The 21862-nt window shown below is 39.7% G+C and overlaps 2 protein-coding genes and 1 long non-coding RNA gene across 7 annotated transcripts in view; 1 reads left to right on the top strand and 2 right to left on the bottom strand.

Moving 5' to 3' along the window:
* Positions 1–1139, bottom strand: part of NUDCD1 (NudC domain containing 1) — a 54580-nt gene extending 53441 nt beyond the window's left edge. The window contains exons 1-2 of one of the 2 annotated variants that reach the window (XM_036338074.1): positions 1014–1139; positions 614–745 (exon numbers count right to left, since the gene is read on the bottom strand). In XM_036338074.1, the coding sequence (XP_036193967.1) occupies positions 614–731 (118 nt within the window). In that variant the 5' untranslated portion in view covers positions 732–745; positions 1014–1139. Of the gene's footprint in view, positions 1–613; positions 846–1013 lie in introns of those variants that run through there. The other variant, XM_036338073.1, reaches the window with a different exon arrangement.
* ENY2 (ENY2 transcription and export complex 2 subunit) lies at positions 1023–10882 on the top strand. Of its 3 annotated transcripts, none has more exons than XM_036338078.1 (5): positions 1023–1122; positions 2535–2611; positions 6397–6467; positions 7783–7857; positions 10406–10882. In XM_036338078.1, exons 2-5 carry the CDS (start codon positions 2544–2546, stop codon positions 10480–10482), a joined length of 291 nt encoding a protein of 96 aa, XP_036193971.1. In that variant the 5' UTR covers positions 1023–1122; positions 2535–2543; the 3' UTR covers positions 10483–10882. The 3 variants fall into 3 exon arrangements, with proteins under 3 accessions (XP_036193971.1, XP_036193968.1, XP_036193970.1); XM_036338075.1 differs by having other exon boundaries at positions 1056–1194; positions 2437–2611; positions 10406–10719; XM_036338077.1 differs by having other exon boundaries at positions 1057–1194; positions 10406–10719.
* LOC118670732 lies at positions 8263–21796 on the bottom strand. 2 transcript variants are annotated; one of them, XR_004972467.1, is made up of 4 exons: positions 21737–21796; positions 14095–14160; positions 13468–13547; positions 8263–8963 (listed from the first exon to the last, which is right to left on the bottom strand). It is a non-coding gene; the product is annotated as an uncharacterized LOC118670732 (long non-coding RNA). The 2 variants fall into 2 exon arrangements; XR_004972466.1 differs by lacking the exon at positions 21737–21796 and having other exon boundaries at positions 14095–14170.
* Between the last annotated feature and the right edge of the window lie 66 nt (positions 21797–21862).

The following is a 21862-nucleotide window of genomic DNA, read 5'->3' on the forward strand; positions in this document are numbered from 1 at the left end:
AAAGTGGTGACTAGCTGGCCTGCTACAGACACACAAAACAAGTCGTAAGAAGTATGGGTACGAAAACCAACTCTTCATCACGATTTTCTGGAGATGTTCTCTACAATACAGTCCTTAGGCTAACATCACCCAGGTAACTGCACCTGCTCAGAACTACAATGGGGTTCCTCTTTTAAGAAATGGGTCGGACTCAGCCAGAGGGAGCTGGAGCTGGGGGTCCTCCAAAGAGGCGTGGCTTCCCAACGCACAGGTTCACGGAGGATGCTCCAGGCTCAGGGGAAAGCAAGTTGGGAGCTTTCTCCGCAGCAGGGGCCAGGCCAGGACGGACAGGCGGTCTCGGCCCGAGCAGCACCTGCGGGCCGGGCCCCGGAGCCCAGCGGCCCAGCCCAGTGCCGGCCCGTGGTCCCGCCACAGAAGAGCCGCGAGAAGGTGGCTCCCACGAAGGTCCGGGATGGACGTCCTTCTCCAGAAACCGCCACCCGGTGTCCACCCCAGCCCGACGGGCCGTAAGGAAGGCCCCGAGTCGGAAAGGAAGAAAATGCGGGAAGGGTCTGGCCCTTGGCATCCGAAAGGGAAGAGGAAAAGAGTGCAAGGGGACGCCGCCTCTTCCCACCTGCGTCTAGTTCCAGCTGGTAACAGGGCAGCGGCTCGAGGGAGAGTTTGTAACCCTCGAATCGGGGGTCCAACAGGGGTCTCTTCACCCGCAGCGAGCAATTAGCGGCCACCTCCATCGCCTTCCAGGTTCCTAGCGGGAGAATTAATAAAGCTCTTGTTGAAAGGTCCGCGCTTCCCTCGTTGCACCGGGGCTGGGAGGCTGCGTGGGTCCCATCCCATTAAACACTGCGGTGCAGCATGCCTTCTGGGAAATGTAGTGCCCGTGAGCGAGTTGACTGTTGCATGCCGGGTTGCGTAGTTTCCAGAGGACGCACCGCCCAGCGCGACAGCGGGAGCTGAACTCTCTTACCCAGAGGGCTGAGCGGCCAGGAGGCGGCCCGCGCTGGTTAAATTCTCACCTGATAGGCAGGGTGGCGAGGCCCCGCCCCGGAAATGCGTGTTCTAGCTTTCTGTGTGCTTAGGCGCCCGAGCTACTGAGGGTCTAAGTCCGGGCAGCCGAAGAGTGTGGTAGGTAACGGTCGCCAGCGCAAGGGTCATTTCGTCGCTGGGAAGGGACGGCCCTCGCCCGCGGTGATGGTGGTGAGCTATGCCCGTGGTCCTCAGGGCCGGGACCCGGGCCCGGCCCAGGCTCCTTTCGATGTGCTGTCTTTCGTTCGCTTCCCCGACCCGCGCTCGCGGGCCTGTAGGGCTCTCCGACTGGGCGTGCTACCGGAGTTGGCCGGGAGCCAGTCCTCGCTTTGTTTTCTGGCTCCTCCCCTCCCGCCTCTCCGCTGTCTCCGCCCCGTTCTGCTTTCCCCAGGAATGACTGGACCGGGAGGGATCCCCTAGCGCCCTTGTGTCACCGGTGAGAAAACTGAGGTCTTTCGGAACCGACTTGTCCAAGGTCACTGTCCGTATTGGAGGGGCCAGGGCGAGATTCAGTTCAGTCTTCTGGGCATGGTCCTGACTGCACCTCAGAATGGCTTTTTGAAAATGTTGAACCTCCAGCTGCAAAAGCAAACATGTCCTAGTCCTTTCTCAACCGCTCCTTTTCCCTTTGCACTTGAAAAAGAAAGAAAGAAAGAAATTTCCAGCCTGAGTTTTCCCAGAAGGGCACATGGCAGGCTGCAAAGTGGTCTGAAGTGACTGACAGGTGCCGGCTGGTTCCAAGCCTCCCAGCCTCGCCTCCCTCTGCTTTCTGCACCATTTTGGTCCGGGCTGGCTGTTTTTACTGGAAAGTGAGAATGTCCCAAGTGAGGACTTCTTTTGGGGTTTGTTTCCCCCTTTGATCAAGAAAGAGCACAAATATACTCAAACAGCAGGTTTTTTGTCGCGACTCAGGACGCGTCCCCGCGAGAGGACATCTTAACCTGGACATTGCATTTTTCACCAACATATCCTAGACTAGCATGGCTTCCCCCAAAATTTTGAACAGAAACGATTCGCAGTCTGTCGTGATGAGCCGTGGAAGTGTTTGGGGGGCGGGGTCAAAGCCACCCGAGTGCAAAACCGACTTTTTCATGACTTTCTTGTCTCAGTGCCTCAGTTTCCTCACCTGTAAAACACAGATGATGTTACTCATACTTCTATGAAATAATAGGTTCTGGGAGTGGAATGAGTTAAAAAAAAAAAAAAAGCAACAACAATGTGTTAGCCCCGGACCAGGCACATACGTGTGTCTAGTACATGTGACGGTACTTGCTACTTCCAGACTCGTTTTAAGAAAGGGCCTCCGGGGGAGGACGCTGCTCAGGGAGCTTCTCAGTGTGCCTCCTTGGGATGCCGCCAATATGGAGAGTAATGACGTCGTTAACGCATTGTTGGTATTTATCGCCCCTTCAGCCGGTAGCGCGGTAAAGGTGTGGCGGTGCTTGCCTAGAGGAGTTAGGAGGGAATGCTTTGTCAGTGCTCTGTGTCTGAACATGCGTGTTGATGTTCAGGTTAGCAAGATGAACAAAGATGCGCAGATGAGAGCAGCGATTAACCAAAAGTTGATAGAAACTGGAGAAAGAGAACGGTAAGTAAGAGAACGGTAAATTGTATTGAACGCCTTTAAGTTACAGTTACTGTATCTACAGGAATCGAAACATGAAGGGACAAAACTGATGGCAGTGGAAAGAATTACAGAAAAATAGATTGTCAAAAGCTTCAGTTCCTAACATGTATAAACGATAGGCAGGCCTATTCAGTACTGCAAGAAATTAGAGGGAAGTGAGTGATGTAGAAAGATGAACAAGGAATGACTCTCAGAGACTGTAAAATAGCAAAAAAAAATTCCTAAATAACGACAGTTGGAGACATAATGTTACCCACTTTTTAACAGGGAGCCAGCACAATAGAACCAGTATTAGTTACCAAGCTGTTTTTTAATATTCATCCAAGGGTATGTTTCTATTAATTTTAGAGAGAGAGGAAGGAAAGGGGGCAGAGAAATATTGATCGGTCTCCTTGCACCGAGACCGGGATTGAACCTGAGACCTTTGGATGTGTGGGACAACGCTTCAGCCAGCTGAGCCACCACAGCCAGGGCATTGCCAGGTTCTCTTAACCTCAGTAGCATGTACTGTTCCTACCATCGGAAACATTCCTTTCTTTTTCTCAGTCTTTAGCCTCGTCTAGCTCATCTTTCAAGTCTTAAATATTTCTTTTGAGTATCCTGGTCTATCAGAACATTGAACATTGTATTGTGACCACCTACTTAGCTAGTTTGTATCCTTCAATATAATCTCAATTACTTGACAGCAGAAATACCAGTGTATATCCAGTATCATGCCTAGTTCTTAATTGGCCAAGTAAATATTTGGAAAAATGAGCACCAAGGAGAGGCTGAGGAATCAAGAAAGGCTTCCAGAAACAGGGTGATAAATTGTGAAAGAAGTATATATAGGGAACAGGAGAGATCTTTCAATTCCACCTGCGGGTTAAGGTAATCAGTTAAGATCTCACAATATTAAAAGAGGTACTTCAGCTGGGGGAGAAGGATTAGCAGTTCTTGAAGCCAAAAAAAGTAGGGAAAACAATCTAGGCAGATGGAACAATGTGCAAAATCACAGCTTCTGGGGTAAGTGCAGAATTAAAGCTAGGAGGAGGTAAAGGGTAAAAGCTGTGTGGACAGGAGTAGATTTTATATAAGTCAGCTTTTTTTTTTTTTAGTTGAAATTGATAGAAACTGGCTTAACCAATGGAAATACATAAGCTCTTCTAACTGAAATTCTAGAGCTTAAAATTGCTTCAGGCACCGCTGGGTTCAGGCCTCAGAAGTTATTGTCAACAATATATCTTCCTTTGCCTCTCAGCTCTGCTTTCCTCTGTGTTGGCTTTATTCTCAGGCAGGCTCTCCCTACAGAGATCAGTGGTTCAAAATGTGTACCCCTCTGGCTCAGACTACCTTCCTCCTGATAGTTTCAATAAAGACCTGCCCTGATTACCATCTCACTTAGATAATAGGCCAGTCATGGTCTCCCTTGCCTAGGTCACATGTCCATCACCAGAACCCTACCCAGATTTCTTACACTGAGAGTGGTAGAGGTTTTTTTGTTTTTCTTCTGTCAAAAAAAGGACAGAAAAATGGGTGGTGGGTTTGCAAAAACATCTGTGGTTGATTTTATCCTTGGCTGTTGGGAGGCATTAAAAGGTTTTTTTAAGGGAATGACTAGATCACATTTGCACTTTAGGAATGTTATTCTGGCAGAATGGAGCATAGACTGGAAGCGTTAGACAGAATGCAGAAGATTACATTGGGTTAAAAATGAAAAACAGTAAAATGAAAAGGAAAACTCAGGTTGTGGTTTTTTGTCTTTTAAGTAAAATCAGAAATGAGGAAGAAGGTGGAAACTAGAAAGGTGCCCTCGGAAACTGAGAGGATAGTATTGCCAGTAATGAGCCTAGGGGACTACGTATTTGTTTGTTTATTTCATGCAGCTTAGTTACTGAGTTTCTACCACATGCCACGTCCTGTTAAGGTGCTGAAGTTATCGTAGTGAACAAACTGAAGTCTGTCCTTTCATGGAACTTGCATCCTAATGGGGGAAAACAGACAAGAAATGTCTAATATGTCAGGTAATGATGAGTTCTAGAGAAACAAAGCAGAGAATAATGAGGTATGTTATTTTGGAAAGAAAAAACAGGGCTTCACTGAGAAGAGATCAGAAGGATATGAGGGAGATGGAGGGACTCCAAAAGCCAAGGTCCCAAGATAGGAGCTTTTTGGCATTTTGAGGAGCACATGGAAGCTAATGAGACTGAATAAATTGGAAGAGGGAAAGAAGAAGTCAGGGCACAGCTGGGGAGGGGGCAGATCATGGAGGGTCATTTAGGCTGTAGTAAAACTTGGAGTTTATTCCGGGTAAATTAGGAAGCCACTGGAGAGTTTTGAGCAATGGGAAGAGAACGGAAGTATGCAAGGAGAACAAGCAGGGGAACAAGTTAGGAGGCTTTGGGAACAGTCCAGTCAAGACAAGGTGGTAGCTTGCACAGGGCAGAGGTGATACAAAACATGGGTGCAGGTACTTATTTTAGAACTGGAACTAGTAGGACTTGCTCATGGGTTGGATGTGTAGTGCGAACAAAGTTGCAGTGAAGGACGCTGCCAAGGTTTCTAGCCTGAGGGACTGGAAGCATGGCATTGCCATCGTGACAAGGAGAACAGAACAGGTTGAGGGTGGAGAGGAGCATGAGCTGGGCTTGAGCCCGGTGAAGACTGAATGACCTGATTAAATATTGAGATGAAAATGCCACATGGTGGAGATACAGGAATATTGAAAGAAGCAATTTGGTTTGGAATATGATATGTTTTAAGCTGAGAAATAAGATGATTTAGGTTGAAGACTGAGGATTTTTTAGAGTGGGTATGGAAAAGGAACAGAAAGTACTGATAAACTATTTTATTACATCCATGATGCCATTAGTTGCAATATACGCCTTTTTTTAAAAAACCAGTAAGAAACAAAACCCTGCTAATTAAATTATGATAGGGCCCTGGCCAGGTAGCTTGGTTGGTTGGAGCGTCTTCCCATAAGCCAAGGTTTCGGGTTCGATCCCACGTCAGAGCATATACAAGAATCAATCAATGAACGCATTAAATCAATCGAACAACAAATCTCTCTCTCTTCCTCTTTCTCCCTCTCCCTCTTTCCCTCCCCCTCCTCCCCCTCCCCCCCCCTTCCCTCCTTCCCTCTCATCCTACCTTTCCTACCTCTCTCTCTCTAAAAATCAATTAAAAAATTTAAATTATGATAGGCATGCCATTTACTGAATTGTTAAAATGTGGGGGGTAAAGTGTTAGATTCATGAAATTCATAATTGATGTATCATTTAGAAGGTTAATGGAAAAAGGGAGGGGAATCTTTGAGATTAGAGAGAGAAATAATGGGGAAGTAAGAGAATTGAAGGATAAGAATTTGTAGTCAAGGAAGGGATTTTGGAGTTTGAAGATTTCAGAGGTGCAGCTGCTCCAAGCTCAACTAATATCTTCCAAAAGGTGTACAGCCCCACAATATTTCTGTTGGTGGAGGGAGGTAGACAGGGTGTAAGAAGGCCAGAGTAGAGTTTCTTGAGAAGTATTGTGCCCCATCTGCTTTATTTTACTTTGCTAGTAATGAAAATGAGGCCATGTCCCCACAAGATCAAAGAACTATTTAAACTATTTCGTGATAGAACCAGGATCAGGACATGGTTGAAGTTTTGTGACTGGCAAGCAGGGAATTTTTAATTGAAGGGTTGAACTTTTGATTCAAACATTCCTATCTGAGATATTGCACATTGTTGTAGTTTAATTTGAAAACACTTTTTTTTTCTACACAGCCTCAAAGAGTTGCTGAGAGCTAAATTAATTGAATGTGGCTGGAAGGATCAATTGAAGGCACACTGTAAAGGTAATCAGTTTCATTTAGAAGATAAGCTAATTCCATTGTTCTCTAGGTTGGTTTGAAGTTCACTAGAAAAATTACAGTCAGTATTGTAAAGGTATATAAGTGGTCAGACATAATTTTAAACAAATGGAAAATTGACTCTTGTAGTGATGATTTCCTCCTCTGTGATAATATGTAGACCTAATTCCTAAATTTATAAAAAAAAAATTTTGTGTATTTCTCTTAAAACAAGTGAAGCAGGATTTTCTATGGCTTTAAAATGTGGCATCTCACCTTTTCAGTGTGCCCGTTCAAAATGAAACATTCCTTATTCCTAATATGTTTTAATTAACCAACTGAGTACTTTATGGTTGTTAGACATTTAGGAATTATCTCTCTTGTCTTTGACAGTGTTATTTTGAAAAATTCAAAAGCTCTTAGAGAATTATACTTATTTTTTTAAATGTAGAATGGGGGCTTGTTAAATTGCTTAATGTTGAGGATGATTCCATTAGACAGGTTACACATGTCACTATGACGAGCCTCCGCTCTGGCTCAGCTTTTAGGATAATAGCATTTTGGTTATTTTAATGATTTCCCATTGTATTGAAATGGTTTCTACAAGTAATGATAATAGTGACCATAACATTAACTAATTATGACAAATCAGTAAAAGCGTAGACTTTGAGGTCATACAGATCTTCACTGATAAAAGACTAGAGCTGTATTTCAACTCATGTTTGGATGAGTTATTTAATCTTTATGCTTCAGTTGCCTCATCTGAGAAGTGGGAAAAATGCCCAGCCCATTTCATTATTGTGAATATTCACTAATATAAAGCATCCAGCACACAGTAGGGGTTCAGTAAACATTAACTACTTTCCCTCTTGTTTCTTTTGGCCCAGTCCAGAGAAGAGAAAGGAGCAAAGGAGCTTTGTATTTTCACTTTGGGCTATGAAATTTTAAATTGGACACAAATAATAGCTTATCCCCCTCCACACATTTAAGAGATAACAGTGAAATAAGATCTGTGCAGTTATGAATTTCTAGCTTTTTATAACTGTTAGATTTGACCTTATAGTTCAAATTCATTCTGTGCTATATTTGTTAAGCTAAAGTTATTTAGCTGAGAGATGAACAGGCTTTTATGATATTATCTGGTGAATACTTAATGTGTTTAAAGTTGAACTAAATATTCATTAAAAAAGAAGTGTCCTCTTTTTTTTTTTTAAAGACCAATCTGTACTCTAAAAACATGATCTTAACCCTTCCTCTATGAAAATCTTTCTTACAGATAATGATTTTAAATGATATGATTTGTTTTTTGCTTTTGCATAAGAGGTAATTAAAGAAAAAGGACTAGAACACGTTACTGTTGATGACTTGGTGGCTGAAATCACACCAAAAGGCAGAGGTAAGGAATACAAATTGTGTGAAAGGAAACGTGTGCTAAAGACATGATTTTTTTCTGTCATGCTGGTTCAGCTTTTCTTTCTTCCTACAAAGAAAAACAACTTTTCCAAAATTATTTGGAGAGTTGATGTTCTCTCATTGGGAACAATTATAATTGTCTCACTGCCTCCCTAGCATGATTTTGAGTAACATGAGATAAGAGGTGTAAAATGTTTTGCACTCTGAAACAGTATACAAAGAAATTGACATGACTGGTAAGAAAGATATTTTTTAAAATATGGGATCTTGTAGAGGTAAATATACCTGAAGCTACGATTATTAACTATTAAATATGGCCTGACTTCACTTAATATTTAATAATTCAAAGTTTTACTCCGGTCCGTGAGTCATTGCTCTGCTATCACTTTGCTTATTAAAAATAAACAAAGCTCTGTCTTCTTGAATGTCTAATTAAGAATGTAGTAGCACCATAACTTCATATTCAGGGTAATCCATAATTAAGATTCATCCTGCAACCACCTAATTTCTCCCTTTAATGCCTTGTTTACAGAAGGCAAAGGAAAGAAAGGAAGTATGTTAACATCGACGTTATGTAATAGTGTCAGGAAACTACATTATATTCTTATCTTAGATGGACCTACATTTTTTTCCCCATTTACTTTGAGAAAGTTTAAGTGAAACCAGGTAAATTAGATGACCTATTGTTTTCTCACACAAAAATACTAAAAATAATTTAAATGTAAATAAGTAAATATGTTTGCAAATTATTCTTAGAAACTACTCATTCCCCAAACTGCTTACCTGTTAGAAAGGAGCTAGGAATCCCTTGGTTCTTTCCATCATACCTTTTGGCCTAGTTACAGCTACAAAAACCTGACCTTTTCTTTACACATATCTCAGAGAAAGAAAAATAAACCAACATATTGTTCCCCCCATGAATTTACATTTTAAAATAATTTTCCCTAAACTTGTTTTCTGTTTTCCTTCAGTAATTTATGCCTAATTTGTTAACATTACTTAGGAACCGGTTATACAGGGTAGAAATTGTCCTTTGCTCCTCCTCGAACACTGGTATCTTGGACATATCAGTTCTTTGTAGCTCCCCTGCTAGAGAATGAGTAAATAAAGAAAAGAGAAGTGAAAATAAATCTGTTCTCTTAGTCTTCTTTATTGTGAAGAGTAGAAGCATTTTACTTTTTTAAATATACAGTAAAATTGACCGTTTTAGTGTGCAATTCTGTGAATTTTATACACATGTATGAATTCATATACCCAATACTCCCTTCAAGCGATACTTTTGTATTCATTCACGCCCTATCCCTACCCCCAAGGCAGCTGATCTGTTCTTCATCACCTAAAAGTATGTTTAATATACATATTGATCACAGTTCCAGTGGATTTGAATTAACCATGTAGTCTCTATTTCTAGACAGGCTGAAACTAAACTATTTATAGAGGAGTATCTGTCTCATCTGATTTGTGTACTTATTTCTGAAATTCTTATAGAAATATTTAACTATATCTGAAGCTTTCCATTTCCTCTGAATGCAAGCACATAGTGTTAGACGTGTTAGTTAATTCTCTATTGCCCTTATTTATTAGGCAATTAGAAAAGGAACAGTAATGTAGATTTATTGATATTTAATAATAAAATTTCCAAGAGGGGGGCTTTTTTTTTTCCTTTTCGTTTTTTTTTTTTTTTTTGGGGGGGGGGGGAGGGTTTTAATACTCCAAATAGATAGTACAGTCACATGGTTCAAATTCAGAAAGTAAAAATATAGGAAATGTAACCACTGTTGTGGTTTTGCATCTTTGCTGAGTCAGAGAGTATATGCATTTATTTCTATAAAATATTGTCGAATTACCTTCCAAAAAATGTTGGAACAGTTTATACTCCCACCAGCTAATATGTGAGTGCTAGTTTTTCCCTCAGTCTTGCCAACACAGTATATTATTAACCTTTGGATTTTAGCCAATCTGATTGGTAAAACATGTTATCTGAATGTGGTTTTAATTTTCATTTCTCTTGTAAGGTTTATCCCCTCTTATGTTCAAGAACTGTGTGTTTCTCCTTTTCTTCATCGCCTGTGCTCATTTTTCTAACAGCCTGCTGATCTTACCAAATTGAAGAAATTTTAGAGTAGAGAGATTAGCCCATTTCTTTAAAAGTGATTTCCCAGTTTTTGTCTTTTGCCTTTGTTTACAGTGATTTTGACCCAGCTTATTAAGTTGCTGTTGCACTTGAATTAAATTTATCAATCTGTTATAGCCTCTGTGTTTTAAAAAGGCCGTTTTTCACTTCTTTTAAAGAATTTTCCCATGTTTTCTTCTCTGTGTTCAGTGTATTTCGTTATTTCACTCAAATAATAAATGAAAATATACTTTATTTTTTTCAGATGTTTATCTAATTTGTTATTAAAGCTCATGCGGGTATCTATAAAATGGATTATAAATTTTGGATCGGTCATCCTGAATAAAACATCAAACCTAAAATTGGCATATATTCATTGGACTCTTCTTACTCTTATATTTTTATTTTTATATTTCAGCCCTGGTACCTGACAGTGTAAAGAAGGAGCTTCTACAAAGAATAAGAACATTCCTTGCTCAGCATGCCAGCCTTTAAGATTGAATTAGATTGTGTTGTTTTGTGGTCTTATTTCTGAAAGTAAAACTTGCCATAAATTAGGAATCGCTTTCCCAAAATAAAATCCGTTTTTGTATGATGGTATACAGTTTTCGGTAATGATGTATACATTGTATTGATTTTTTTTCCCCTAAATGTGTTATTTTAATAAATATCTCATGAATGAGTTTGAAGTTTCCTTGGATCTTGGAATAAATGGGACTTTTCAACAATGCACCAGATTTGTTGAGAGAAAGTCATCAAATAATATAGTTTGTTAAGTATGTACATGTTTCTGTGCTAACAACTGAGGAGAAATAAGCTGCCTCTTCTGATTGTCTAGATATGGTGTGTTTCTCTGAATCCCTATACTATTTTATAATACATGTCCCATCTTGTACTACAGTTGTCTTATTTGTTATAAACTCTGGGAGTTAGGACTGAGTCTTACTCATCTTTATGTGCCTTCCTTATTCCTCAAAGAATTTACCATCCTATTGGAAGAGAGAACATTTGCAAACTGGCTTCATACCAAGCTCCTCTCACATATCTACTCATCTGAACTTTGAAAACAGAAACTCTAAATTACATCCCCACATACTAAGGTCAAGGAAGAACTTAATGGGAAATAATCTGCACCCATAGCTTTACTCTGACATCAAGATGGCCAAATCCAATGGACTCTTGTCTGTACTTATGTGACCTCTGCTGGAAACTGAGAATGTTGAGAATCCTGCCACTGGGACTTTTCCTCCCACTCCTCACAGTGTTTATTCCTACCACTGGAAGTTCCTTCTGTTTCTCGTGGAGTACCTCTTGCTGTATGGGACTGGAAATAATGGTTTTTCTTAGGGCTTGCTCATGGGCCCTCTGCCTGACTAATGATACGCTTTTCCTGGGAAAATCCCAGGATACAGGTCGGACCATGACTTCAAATACTAACAGGTCAATAAATTGTAAATTGCATCACCAAACCAGACTTCAACCCAGCCTCCATGCCCATATGCCCATCTGCTATGGATCAGCTTCCTTGGATGTTCCACGAACACCTCAAACTGACCACACCTAAGATAGTGACTTTTTCCCTTCTAGTAACTACCCCTACTGTATTCCTTAATGTGAATAGTACCTCCCAGGCATACATATTACCTCAGGAGCTTGTTAAAATACTGATTGAGAAGGTAAGAGGTGTTGCACAAGAGTGTATTTCTGACAAACCCGGTCAATGCTTATGCTGCTGATTGGGACCACTTTGAGTGGCAAGGTTGTCAGGTGTCCCCTCCCTGCCCTCTTAACTGCCTTAGTTCAAGCCCAACTTAGTGCAGTAGGCATCTGATGTCTCTTTGCTCTAGTTCTCCATGCACCCTCCAGTATCTTCCACAGTTGCCTAAGTGACCTTACGAAAGTTCAAGCTTGGTCAGTTTATTCCCCTTGAAACTTCAATGGTTTTTCCTGGTTTGCAGGGTAAAAGTTACACTCAGCCATAGCACCTATGCCCGCTTGATCAGGCGTTTACTAATTTCTCTAAGGAGTTCCCCAAAATATGTTTATCCTCAAATACAGCTGAAAGTCCATCAAGCTAGAAAGCCCTTTTATCTCTTACTTGGCATTTCTATTTGGATTTACATTTCCCAATGCTGCTTTTCTATCAGAAACACCTGTGCATAATTTCAATACAATAGTTTTAGAACTTTTGCATGCATGCATCTCCTAGAGGGGAGGGAACTTCTCTCTCTCTCTCTCTCTCTCTCTCTCTCTCTCATACTTATTTTTTGGGTGAACAAAATAAGAAATGAATGAACTAGTGAATGAACATAGAAGCACAAAAGAAAGTAAAAATACAATTGAGTATATTTGAGGAAAGGCTTCACATTAATTTTTGGTTCAGATTCCAGAGGTACAATTTTACTGTTTGATGATTTATATTTTAAGTGTAGTCTTGGAACCAACTGGGCTTAATTTTGTAAAATGTTGAACCTAAGACACGCACACACACACAATCACAAAACCTACCCCCAAAGAGTTTTTTGTTTCATCTCATAAAGCAATGATCTAAAGTTAAATGATAGTTATATTCATCATTCTGCTACCCTTTATCAAAAAAGAAACATGATACAGAGGAAATGTTAAAAACAACTGGTAGTTCTTGTTTTATAGTATTGTATATAAAAGCAAACCAAAAATTGCTCATAGCAATGCTATTTAATAGTTAAGAACAAAATATGAGAAAAGGAAAAGTTGCAAAAATATTCTGAGATGGAACAAAAATAATTGAATTGAAAATACTTTACAGCAATTGAAAATACTAAAGAGCATAGCTTTAAAATGATAGTGCCAAGAATTCCCCCCACCATCTCTAGGTGGTTTTGGGGGGGCATCTTCTAAATGTCTTGTAGTTTGCATCTAGAACCATTGCTATCTTTCAAATAAACCAACTGTGTGAACATCTTGACTCACATCATTGATTCATGTTAACCAAGAATACATTCTTTAAAAATCTTGCAACCTTTCATTCTCAGTGTTGGAAATTCAATAGGAGATTTATTGTTACGTGCCTGCATTGGGTGAGTAAAATACTAATTAGGGTTATGATAAGCTTTTTTTTATTATTAGGATTAGAAGACCCAACTAAATTATTTAGGTATTCACTTTGCTTTGGCATTACAAGTGTATCATTTGGTTGAACAGTGCCAAGCTAGGGCCTGAGTGATGCTGGGGACTGGTAATTAGATAGGGGACTTTTCATAACTTGATAAAAGGCTCCATCCAACTCAAGAGAATTGTGACAGCTGCTAGGTAGCTGATGTTGGAAGTGATCCAATGTGTGCGTTTGTGTTTTAACCCTTCTTGTAAATCGCTATCTCATGTTACTCAGTGACTTCATAAAACCCCACATATTTACCATTAGAAACCACACAAGGTCATAGGATGAATCCACCAAGAAAACGAACAAGCGCAATAAAACAATTCAAGTTCTAGTCTCACCTATGACACTGAATTATCAGGTAAGACTGCCTCTTCTGCCTCAGTGTCCTCATCTGCATCTTAGATCTGATAATGCTGACCTGGCAAGAATTAAAATAATTTTAAAACTGTAAATACCATGAATAGGGTAGTCATAAAAAGTAATATGGTTATTCATAAAAATCAATATGGATTAGTTTTACTACTAGAAAGAACTCTAAAAATATGTATTTACTATGTGTATTCTAGATTTGTATAGTTATATAAATTACACTTATGTGGAAAATAGCTGCTTTTATTTTTCAGGAATTTGTAGATAATATTAATTACCAGGAGAATTACTACAAAAATAAAGATGACCAACATTACTTGATTGGAATTTAATAAATACCACTATAATAGCACTTAGCAGGGAGGATTGAAACTACTCATTTTCACCCACATTCTACTTACTATAAACAGTTCATGTCATAGAGGAGTTTATCTTTTGATCCTATTTATCTTTTTGATACATTTGACTTTGATCTTAAGTGAATAACAGGTAAATCTTGATAAAAATGTTTTAAATGAATGAATGAATAAATGAGATGAGGGAAAGAAATTTGGCATGTGCCTGCCTGTTTATTCCAGACTCTAAATTATACGTACTTGGTTATTCTGCTTGTCAGCCACCAGGGGGCACTTGAAGACTGTATTTTCAACCTCTCTGGGGCTCTGTAAAGGAAATGGGTCATCCCAACAGGCGTTATTGAATTAAAACTTAATTGTGAGGACCTCAGAACGTGCTGCTGTTATAAATTAAGGTGAAGCTACAGTGAGATGCAGATATTGTTTTACTGGAACCACTTTCCAAAGCCAATTCACTAATGCAGGAAGCCAGTCGATTTAAATAGCGTACACCGTGACTGAAATATTTCTATTTCAGTTACTTTATCAAAAAAAGCGGAGTAAATTCTTAATAAAAAGTGAAATAAAATAATTTCCAGTGTCTAGTTCCTTGTCATTATGCTCCCCTTTCATACAATGCCCTCTTAAAGGAATAATATTCATGTTTTCCTTTTTTACACTATGTCACTGTGTGTGTGTGTTTAAGAGTATAAATATAGCGTTATATAGTGCCCAAATCGTGTGGACATTCAATGAATGTTGGCTTATGATGACAATGGTGAGGAAAGGCTATAAATGAAAGCAGACAGAATCTCTGCGCAGGGTATAATGTTGCTCAGGAAATAGTTTTGAGTACAAGCGCTGGTGCCAGTACTTAGCACATCCATAAATGCTTTGGCTTTGTGCCTGGGATCACCAGAATGAAGAGAAGATAAATGGCTTTCAGTTACTGTGTACCTTCTCATTCCAAAATTACTTGTTGAGGGCACACCTTTGAGAATTTATCCTTCCTAGATAGCTGCTGTACGAGTTTGACAGGGTAAGAAGCACAGAGTAATTGCAATAGAGATGTCAGTGAAACCACAGCCCACCTGATGTGCAGGTGACTTAGGTAGAGGTGCACATTGTGTGACTTGAGGAGCATTAAGTCTGGCAAAAATAATTTGTGAGCAAGTGCACTGGTTCTCAACTGTTGTACCAGTAATGTGCTTAATGACTTCTTTAGTCACCATAGACCGTTGCCTATCAACCACACAACTCCTGTCTTCCAGGGATGCTAGGAGGGTAATAACATATGAGAATTATGGACGCTCTTCTTAGGAAGTATGACATAAAGTCTACGTTATGGTCAAGGACATCATAAGTCCTTATGTACTTCTCTCCTACCAATAGTGCTCATAAAATAGTTTTGTGTATGGGACCTCGCTCCCACATTTTACCCCCTCCATAAAACATTGGGCTTTCAGCAGACATAGTAAAAAGCACAGATGTATCCCCTGCCCAGCTGCATTTTCTATATTTCTTACACAATTTTTTTTCACTTTATAAAGACTCTGTAGAGATCTCCAGTCAACTACTGACCCCTCTATCATTATCTGTCCCTTCCTTCCCTCCTATTCCTGCTTCCTACCTTACCTATTTAGATTTGGTGGTTTATGATTAGAACTTCCTTACAATTACCCTCAACTTGTCCTTTCTTCACTCCTTCCCCCCACACACCTAGTAATATATATTCCTGCTTAAACCTCCCTACCCTGAGGGCTCACTCTAGGCCTGCACCTGGTCGCCTGAACTTGTGGAAGAAAATGATACAAGCCTTCTGATGAGTCCCATTCTAAAATAACAACCACAGCATTCTGAAAAACAATTGGCAGGGCCTTATAAAAGTGCTAATGTCATGAAAGACTAGAAAGCAACAACAACAACAAAAAAAAGGGTTAGCTTGAGAACTGTCTAAATTAAAAAAGAATAAAGAGATAATATTTAAAGCAATGTGTCATCCTTGATAAGTAAACTAAACACAACTATTAAGAACATGCAGTGGGGCCTTGACTTACGAGTGTCCTGACTAACAAGTTTTTCGAGATACTAGCCGTCTCTCTCAGCCGATTTTTTGCTTTGAGTTGCGAGCTAAAATTCGGGTTATGAGCCAGCTTCAGATACCCCACCGCTAGTTGGCGCAGCGAACATCACAGTGAATGCCACAACATCAGCCCAGCATCACGTGTCTCACTCGTTCACTTTAATAATTTGACATACGAGTAATTTGAGTTACGAGCTCCATCACGGAACGAATTAAACTTGTAAGTCAAGGCCCCCTGTATTTGAGACAGTTGGAAAATTTTAATCAAGGACTATAGTATCAGCATTTTAAATTTCCTGATGTTCTGTTTGTATTCAAGGAGAAAGACTTTGTTCCATGTAGAAGTTCTATTATGGGGTAAGTGCCACCCTGTAACTATTATATGGTTGAACAACAACAAATACATATACTAAGTATGGAGAGAAAGGATAGAAAATGTGATCTAAGGGGAGGGTATATAAATACTTTTGCAAACAGACATGAAATTTTTCAAATTACCATTTTCAAAAGAAGTAAAGGTCACCCCTGATCGGGTGGCTCAGTTGGTTGGAGCGTCCTCCCATATACCAAAAGGTCTGGGCTCAACTCCCAATCCAGGCACCTTCCTAGGTTGTGGATTTGATCCCCAGAGTATAATGCTTTTATTTTTCAATTAAAATTTTATTTGGAAATATACTATTAAAAAATAAAACACAGAGCACCCTAACCAGTTTGGCTCAGTGGATAATCGGCCTGTGGACTGAAGGGTCCCAGGTTTGATTCCGGTCAAGGGCATGTACCTTGGTTGTGGGCACATCCCCAGTAGGGGGTGTGCAGGAGGCAGCTGATTGATGTTTCTCTCTCATTGATGTTTCTGACTCTCTATCCCTCTCCCTTCCTCTCTGTAAAAAATCAATAAAATATATAATAATAATAAAAAACAGAGCCATAGAACAACTTTTTACCATTTCTAATATGTCAACAACCTTGGTAGTTTCAAAAAGAGACTCACAAAATAGGAATTCTTCCAGGCACGTACTCTATGGGAAACGGTGAGGCTGTCCATTCCTCCATTGCTTGTTTCAAAATGGTAGATATTTTGATACTTCCACAATATATCAAAACATGTGACATGAAAACCTCCATACCTTTATGTTGGCTCACAACCTTGGGAATTTCTCAGGTGAAATCTGAAACTGAACCCTCATACACTCTAGATTGGTAGGTGGCAAGGCTTAATAAGCCGGAGGCTTGTCTTGTGTGACTGCAAGAAGAGCAGATTTCTACATCTACCTGCCAGAACCTTAAAAGTTCCTATAGAGGCTTTAACTGGGTTCAGCCACATATTCAGAGGAACAAAACAGCAGCTGGGTGTTTCTCTGAAAATTTACGTTGGACCAGGTCACATTTCAGCTCAGGATTCTGCAGTCGATTCTCATCTCCCTCTGCGCCACGCCTATGATCCCTCATGATCTGCCCCACCGCCCATTACTTCTCTGTCCTCACATCTTTCACCACCTACTTGTTCACTGTGGCCACTCTGGCTTCCCTGTTCTTCACACACCAGGCACACTTCCTCCTGCCGGCATTGGCATTTGTTTTTCCAGGTGCCAGAATGCACTTCTCCCAGATGTATACCTGGCTGAAGACTCCTTTCAGACTTTCTTTATTCATAATTTATCTCCATGACAACTTCCTGGTCATCTTATCTAAAACTTCATCACACTCCACACATACACACCACATTATAGTCTTTGCTTTATTTATTTTTCTTTCTAGCATTTCCTTCTCTCTTTCTTTCTCTCTCCCTTTCTTTTCCTTCCTTCCTTCCTTTTGCATACTCTTTTTTTTTTTTTAAATGTATTTTTATTGATTTCAGAGAGGGAGAGAGAGAGAGAGAGAGAGAGAGAGAGAGCGAGATAGAAACATCAATGATGAGAGAGAGAATCATTGATCGGCTGCCTCCTGCACACCCCCTACTGGGGATCAAGCCCTAAACCAGGCATATGTCCTGACCGGGAATCGAACCGGTGACCTCTTGGTTCCTGGGTCGACCCCCAACCGCTGAGCCACACCCGGCTGGGCCCTTTTGCATACTCTTATCAGGGCAGTATATACCTGTGATTATACTGTGATTATGTATGGCCATTCATTTCCTACTTCAGTAGTGACATAGGAAAGGATTGTGTGACTAGGAGTCTGGGGACCAGGGTTCTAATCCAAGGTCTGACTTTATTGTCCTGTGTTTGTCTTAGGCTAGCCACCCTCTTTGGGTGATATTGCTTTATGTTTATTTATTTATTTACTTTCTGACATACTATATATTTTACTCATTTATCATGTTCATTATCTGTCTCCATTAAGAATATAAGTTCCACAAGGTCAGGGATTTTTTAAAAAATGCTGTCATATTCTTAATGCCAGGATATTGAATATTTGTTGAAGGCAAACTATTATCTTGTGGCACCTCATTTTGTTTGCCGTCTCTATCACAATTAGGCCTAGATTCAAAGTCAGGCTCCAGCACACAGCTCATTTTCCAAGTTAAGTGAATTCCTTATTCCTTGTAGTTCTGCAGGAGTTCCTACTAACTTCTTACCACTTTCTTATTGCTTTTAAATTGAGGGGTCAACAGGTTCAAATCTCTCTTTTTTCACCATAAAGACAGGCAGGTCCAGCTACTTAATTGTGAGATCCCAAGCAAAATGAGAATGGGCCTTCTCTCATTCAAAAAGTATTAAGAATTTCAAGATGGTGACAGCCGAGCATTGAAACAAGCATGGGATCCTAGGAGAGTACACAGGTCACATGTCCGCGAAGCTGATGGCCCTACAGGCAAGGCTTTGTTAGAGCTAGGTTTTTTTTTTTTTTAACTTACAAAAGAAACATGGGGTTTAGTGACCAGGATTATCCCTTCATGTTTCCCCATTTCCATGTTCCATGATAAATGTTCAAGTTTTTAAGACTCTGAAGATAAGTACTATTTATTTATTTATTTATTTATTTATTTATTTATTTATTTATTTATTTATTTCTAAATCTTCATTGTTGAAAGTATTACATGTGTCCCCTTTCTTCTCCCATTAACCCCTTATAGCCCTCCCTTGCCCCCGCCTCAGGCCTTCACCACCCTATTGTCTGTCTCCATGGGTTATGCATATATGCATACAAGTTCTTTGGTTGCTCTCTTCCTAATGACCCACTCACGCACCCACCCTCGCATTCCCTCTGATATTCAACAATCTGTTCCATGCTTCTATGTTTCTGGATCTATTTTGTTCAACAGTTTAGTTTGCTCATTAGATTCTACATATGAGTGAGATCATGTGATACTTGTCTTTCTCTGACTTATTTCACTTAGCATAATACTTTCCAAGTCCCTCCACGCTGTCTCAAAGGGTAAGAGATCCTTCTTTTTTACTGCTGCTTAGTATTCCATGGTGTAAATGTACCACCGCTTTTTTTTAGCCACTGATCTATTGATGGGCACTTGGGCTGTTTCCAGATCTTAGAAGCTATTATAAATTGTGCTGCTATGTACATAGGGGTGAGGTCAATACAATTTAAATCATTATGTAAACTACATAACCACTTTCTTTGGTTCCAAGTTGACCTTTTGTTTATATAAATTTCCATCCAGTTATAATTATTTATTTGCACATTATCACATACACTTCTGTTAATAATTCAAGATTAAAAATCTCACATGTGTGATCTCTTTCAGGAAATTGATATATTGTACAAATAAGCACTATTTAGAGAGAGATGCTCATTCATTCCACAAGAGTTGAATGAAAATCTATATATGCAAATTACAGTTCTTCTCTTTATAAGAAATTGAGGCTAATTTGCTGAAATACCAACTTTCCTAAAGATAATTAACCAAATGATCAATTTACTGAATGACCAATTTGCAAATTAAATGACTGTAGTTTAACAAATATTTATAAGCTTTAACAGGATAGGATTTTTCATCTACTTCTGATTTCTTTCATAATACTTTTGAATGACATTTTCTACTTTTTAATACTAAATAATTTTTAATTTTTAGAATCATGTAGCCTATTACATTTTATTTTAATTTATAAACTCAAAAAGAATCTGAGAAAATCAGAATTTTGAATGAAACTGCATTTAAATTACTTTTTAGTGAAAGCATCCAAAATTTAATTTAGGTTAACTTAATCTGACTTCAATTTGAAATGAATTAACTTAGATCAGAAAGGAACTAAAATTAGCCAAACAATTATATATAAAAATTCCCACATGAAATTTTATTTTGGATATTGATATCGACATATACACTTTACACATTTCATAGCTATTTTGTTGATACTGCTAAATTATTCTTGGTAAGGCTGCTAAATATTGTTAGACAACATTACCATCTCTAAATTTTGTATATTTGCAAATAATTAATTGACAAATTGCCTTTGAACTAGCTGATTTTCTGCTCACTGGCCTGCTTTCAGAGAGAGGAGGGAATAAGGGAAGAGACCCTGCAGGAATGCCAGTTCCCAGGAAGAGATGGAAGAGAAAAAATACAGAGTGTCCTAAAAAATGCATACACACACTTTGAATAATTATAAAGGCAGCGCTTATTAAACTACAGTTCATTTTCAAAATGGAGCTACCAGCAGTTAGAGTGTGTATACATTTTTGGGGGACCCCCTGTATGAGCTACAAGTGATTGGAGAGGAAGGAAGAAACCCAAGACTATTCAGAGGAATGGAATTTCAAGGAAGATGTTACCAGTGTCACATGCTACAGAGTTCCAGGAGAAGGAAGGCCTGTGGTACCCTTGCAGACACTATTTTCAGTAGAGGTGACGCTGGAAGTCAGTTTGCAAAAAATCATTAGTTGAGTGTAATTACCCAGACCTAACAAAATTATTTTCATAACCCCAGTGAGACAGATATAAACTCCTAATATTATTTATTAAAATGTAAGGACCCAAGCCCGGCTAGTGTGGTTCAGTAGTTAAGCGCTAACCCTTGCACCGCGAGATCACAGTTGCATTCCTGGTCAGGGCACATGCCTGGGGAGCCCGCTAGACCCCCAGCAGCAGGCAGCCAATTGATATTTCTCATTGATGTCTCTCTCTCTCTCTCTTTTGTCCCTCTCCCTTCCTCTCTCAATAAAAACATGTTTTAAAAAATAAAATGTAAGGACCCAATTTCACTTACTTATTTTAGAGTTCTCTTTTCATTTCTTCTGTTTTCCCTCCTAGCTAGACTTGTCAGATTTAATACATAAAAATATGGGCTGCTTAGTTAAATTTGAATTTCAGATAAACAATATATTTTTTTTATATGTAAGTGTGTCATAAGCATCACAGGACCTCACTAGAATTCTGCGGAATTGGGGGCAGTGGAGAGGACAAGAGCACTGGCTCTGGAGTCACTTTTTGAGTCCTCAGACTACACTTAGGTGCATGGCCTTAGGCAGCTTAACCTTCTGTACCTTCGTGGGGCTAATAATAGCAACAGCAGTAGTAATAATGGTAATGGTAATGGTAATGGTAATGGTAATGGTAATGGTAATGGTAATGGTCCTTTTGAGATTATTGTGAGTTGAAGTCTCTAGAGCACGAGACATGGTTTTGGGGACATCAGTAATACTAGTGTGATTGTCCATTAATGGGGAATAGCAGGAACTTATTTGAATGTAAAGGGGGAAATGTGTGAGGTTTGTGTGTTAGTTGGACTTTCAGGCCCAACTGGGGTGGATTAATAATCACAGCAGACAGGCCATGAAAATATACAGGTCCAGAATTTTTGAAAAATTAGTAAGAAAGATAAGGTAAGGAAAGAGGGCAAGGGGGAAAGGGGCGAGACTCACGGAAAAAGGAGTGGACAGCCTTAGGCTGTTGGCCCCCAGGTCTGAGCGTGGAGTGCTGGGTGGCCCCGCCGGGCTCGCCGCTCCCCTGCGGGGTGCGTATGTGCGCGCAAATCCCAGGGCGCCGCC

The sequence above is a fragment of the Myotis myotis genome, unplaced genomic scaffold (assembly GCF_014108235.1).
Source record: "Myotis myotis isolate mMyoMyo1 unplaced genomic scaffold, mMyoMyo1.p scaffold_m19_p_16, whole genome shotgun sequence".
Classification (NCBI taxonomy): domain Eukaryota; kingdom Metazoa; phylum Chordata; class Mammalia; order Chiroptera; family Vespertilionidae; genus Myotis; species Myotis myotis.

Bases quoted from the DNA above. Each gene is read 5' to 3' on its own strand.
- ENY2 (XM_036338075.1), top strand. From the start codon at position 2,517: ATGCGTGTTGATGTTCAGGTTAGCAAGATGAACAAAGATGCGCAGATG. The intron at 2,612-6,396 runs GTAAGTAAGAGA...TTTTCTACACAG, and splicing joins GAAACTGGAGAAAGAGAACG to CCTCAAAGAGTTGCTGAGAG. The intron at 7,858-10,405 runs GTAAGGAATACA...TTTATATTTCAG, and splicing joins AATCACACCAAAAGGCAGAG to CCCTGGTACCTGACAGTGTA.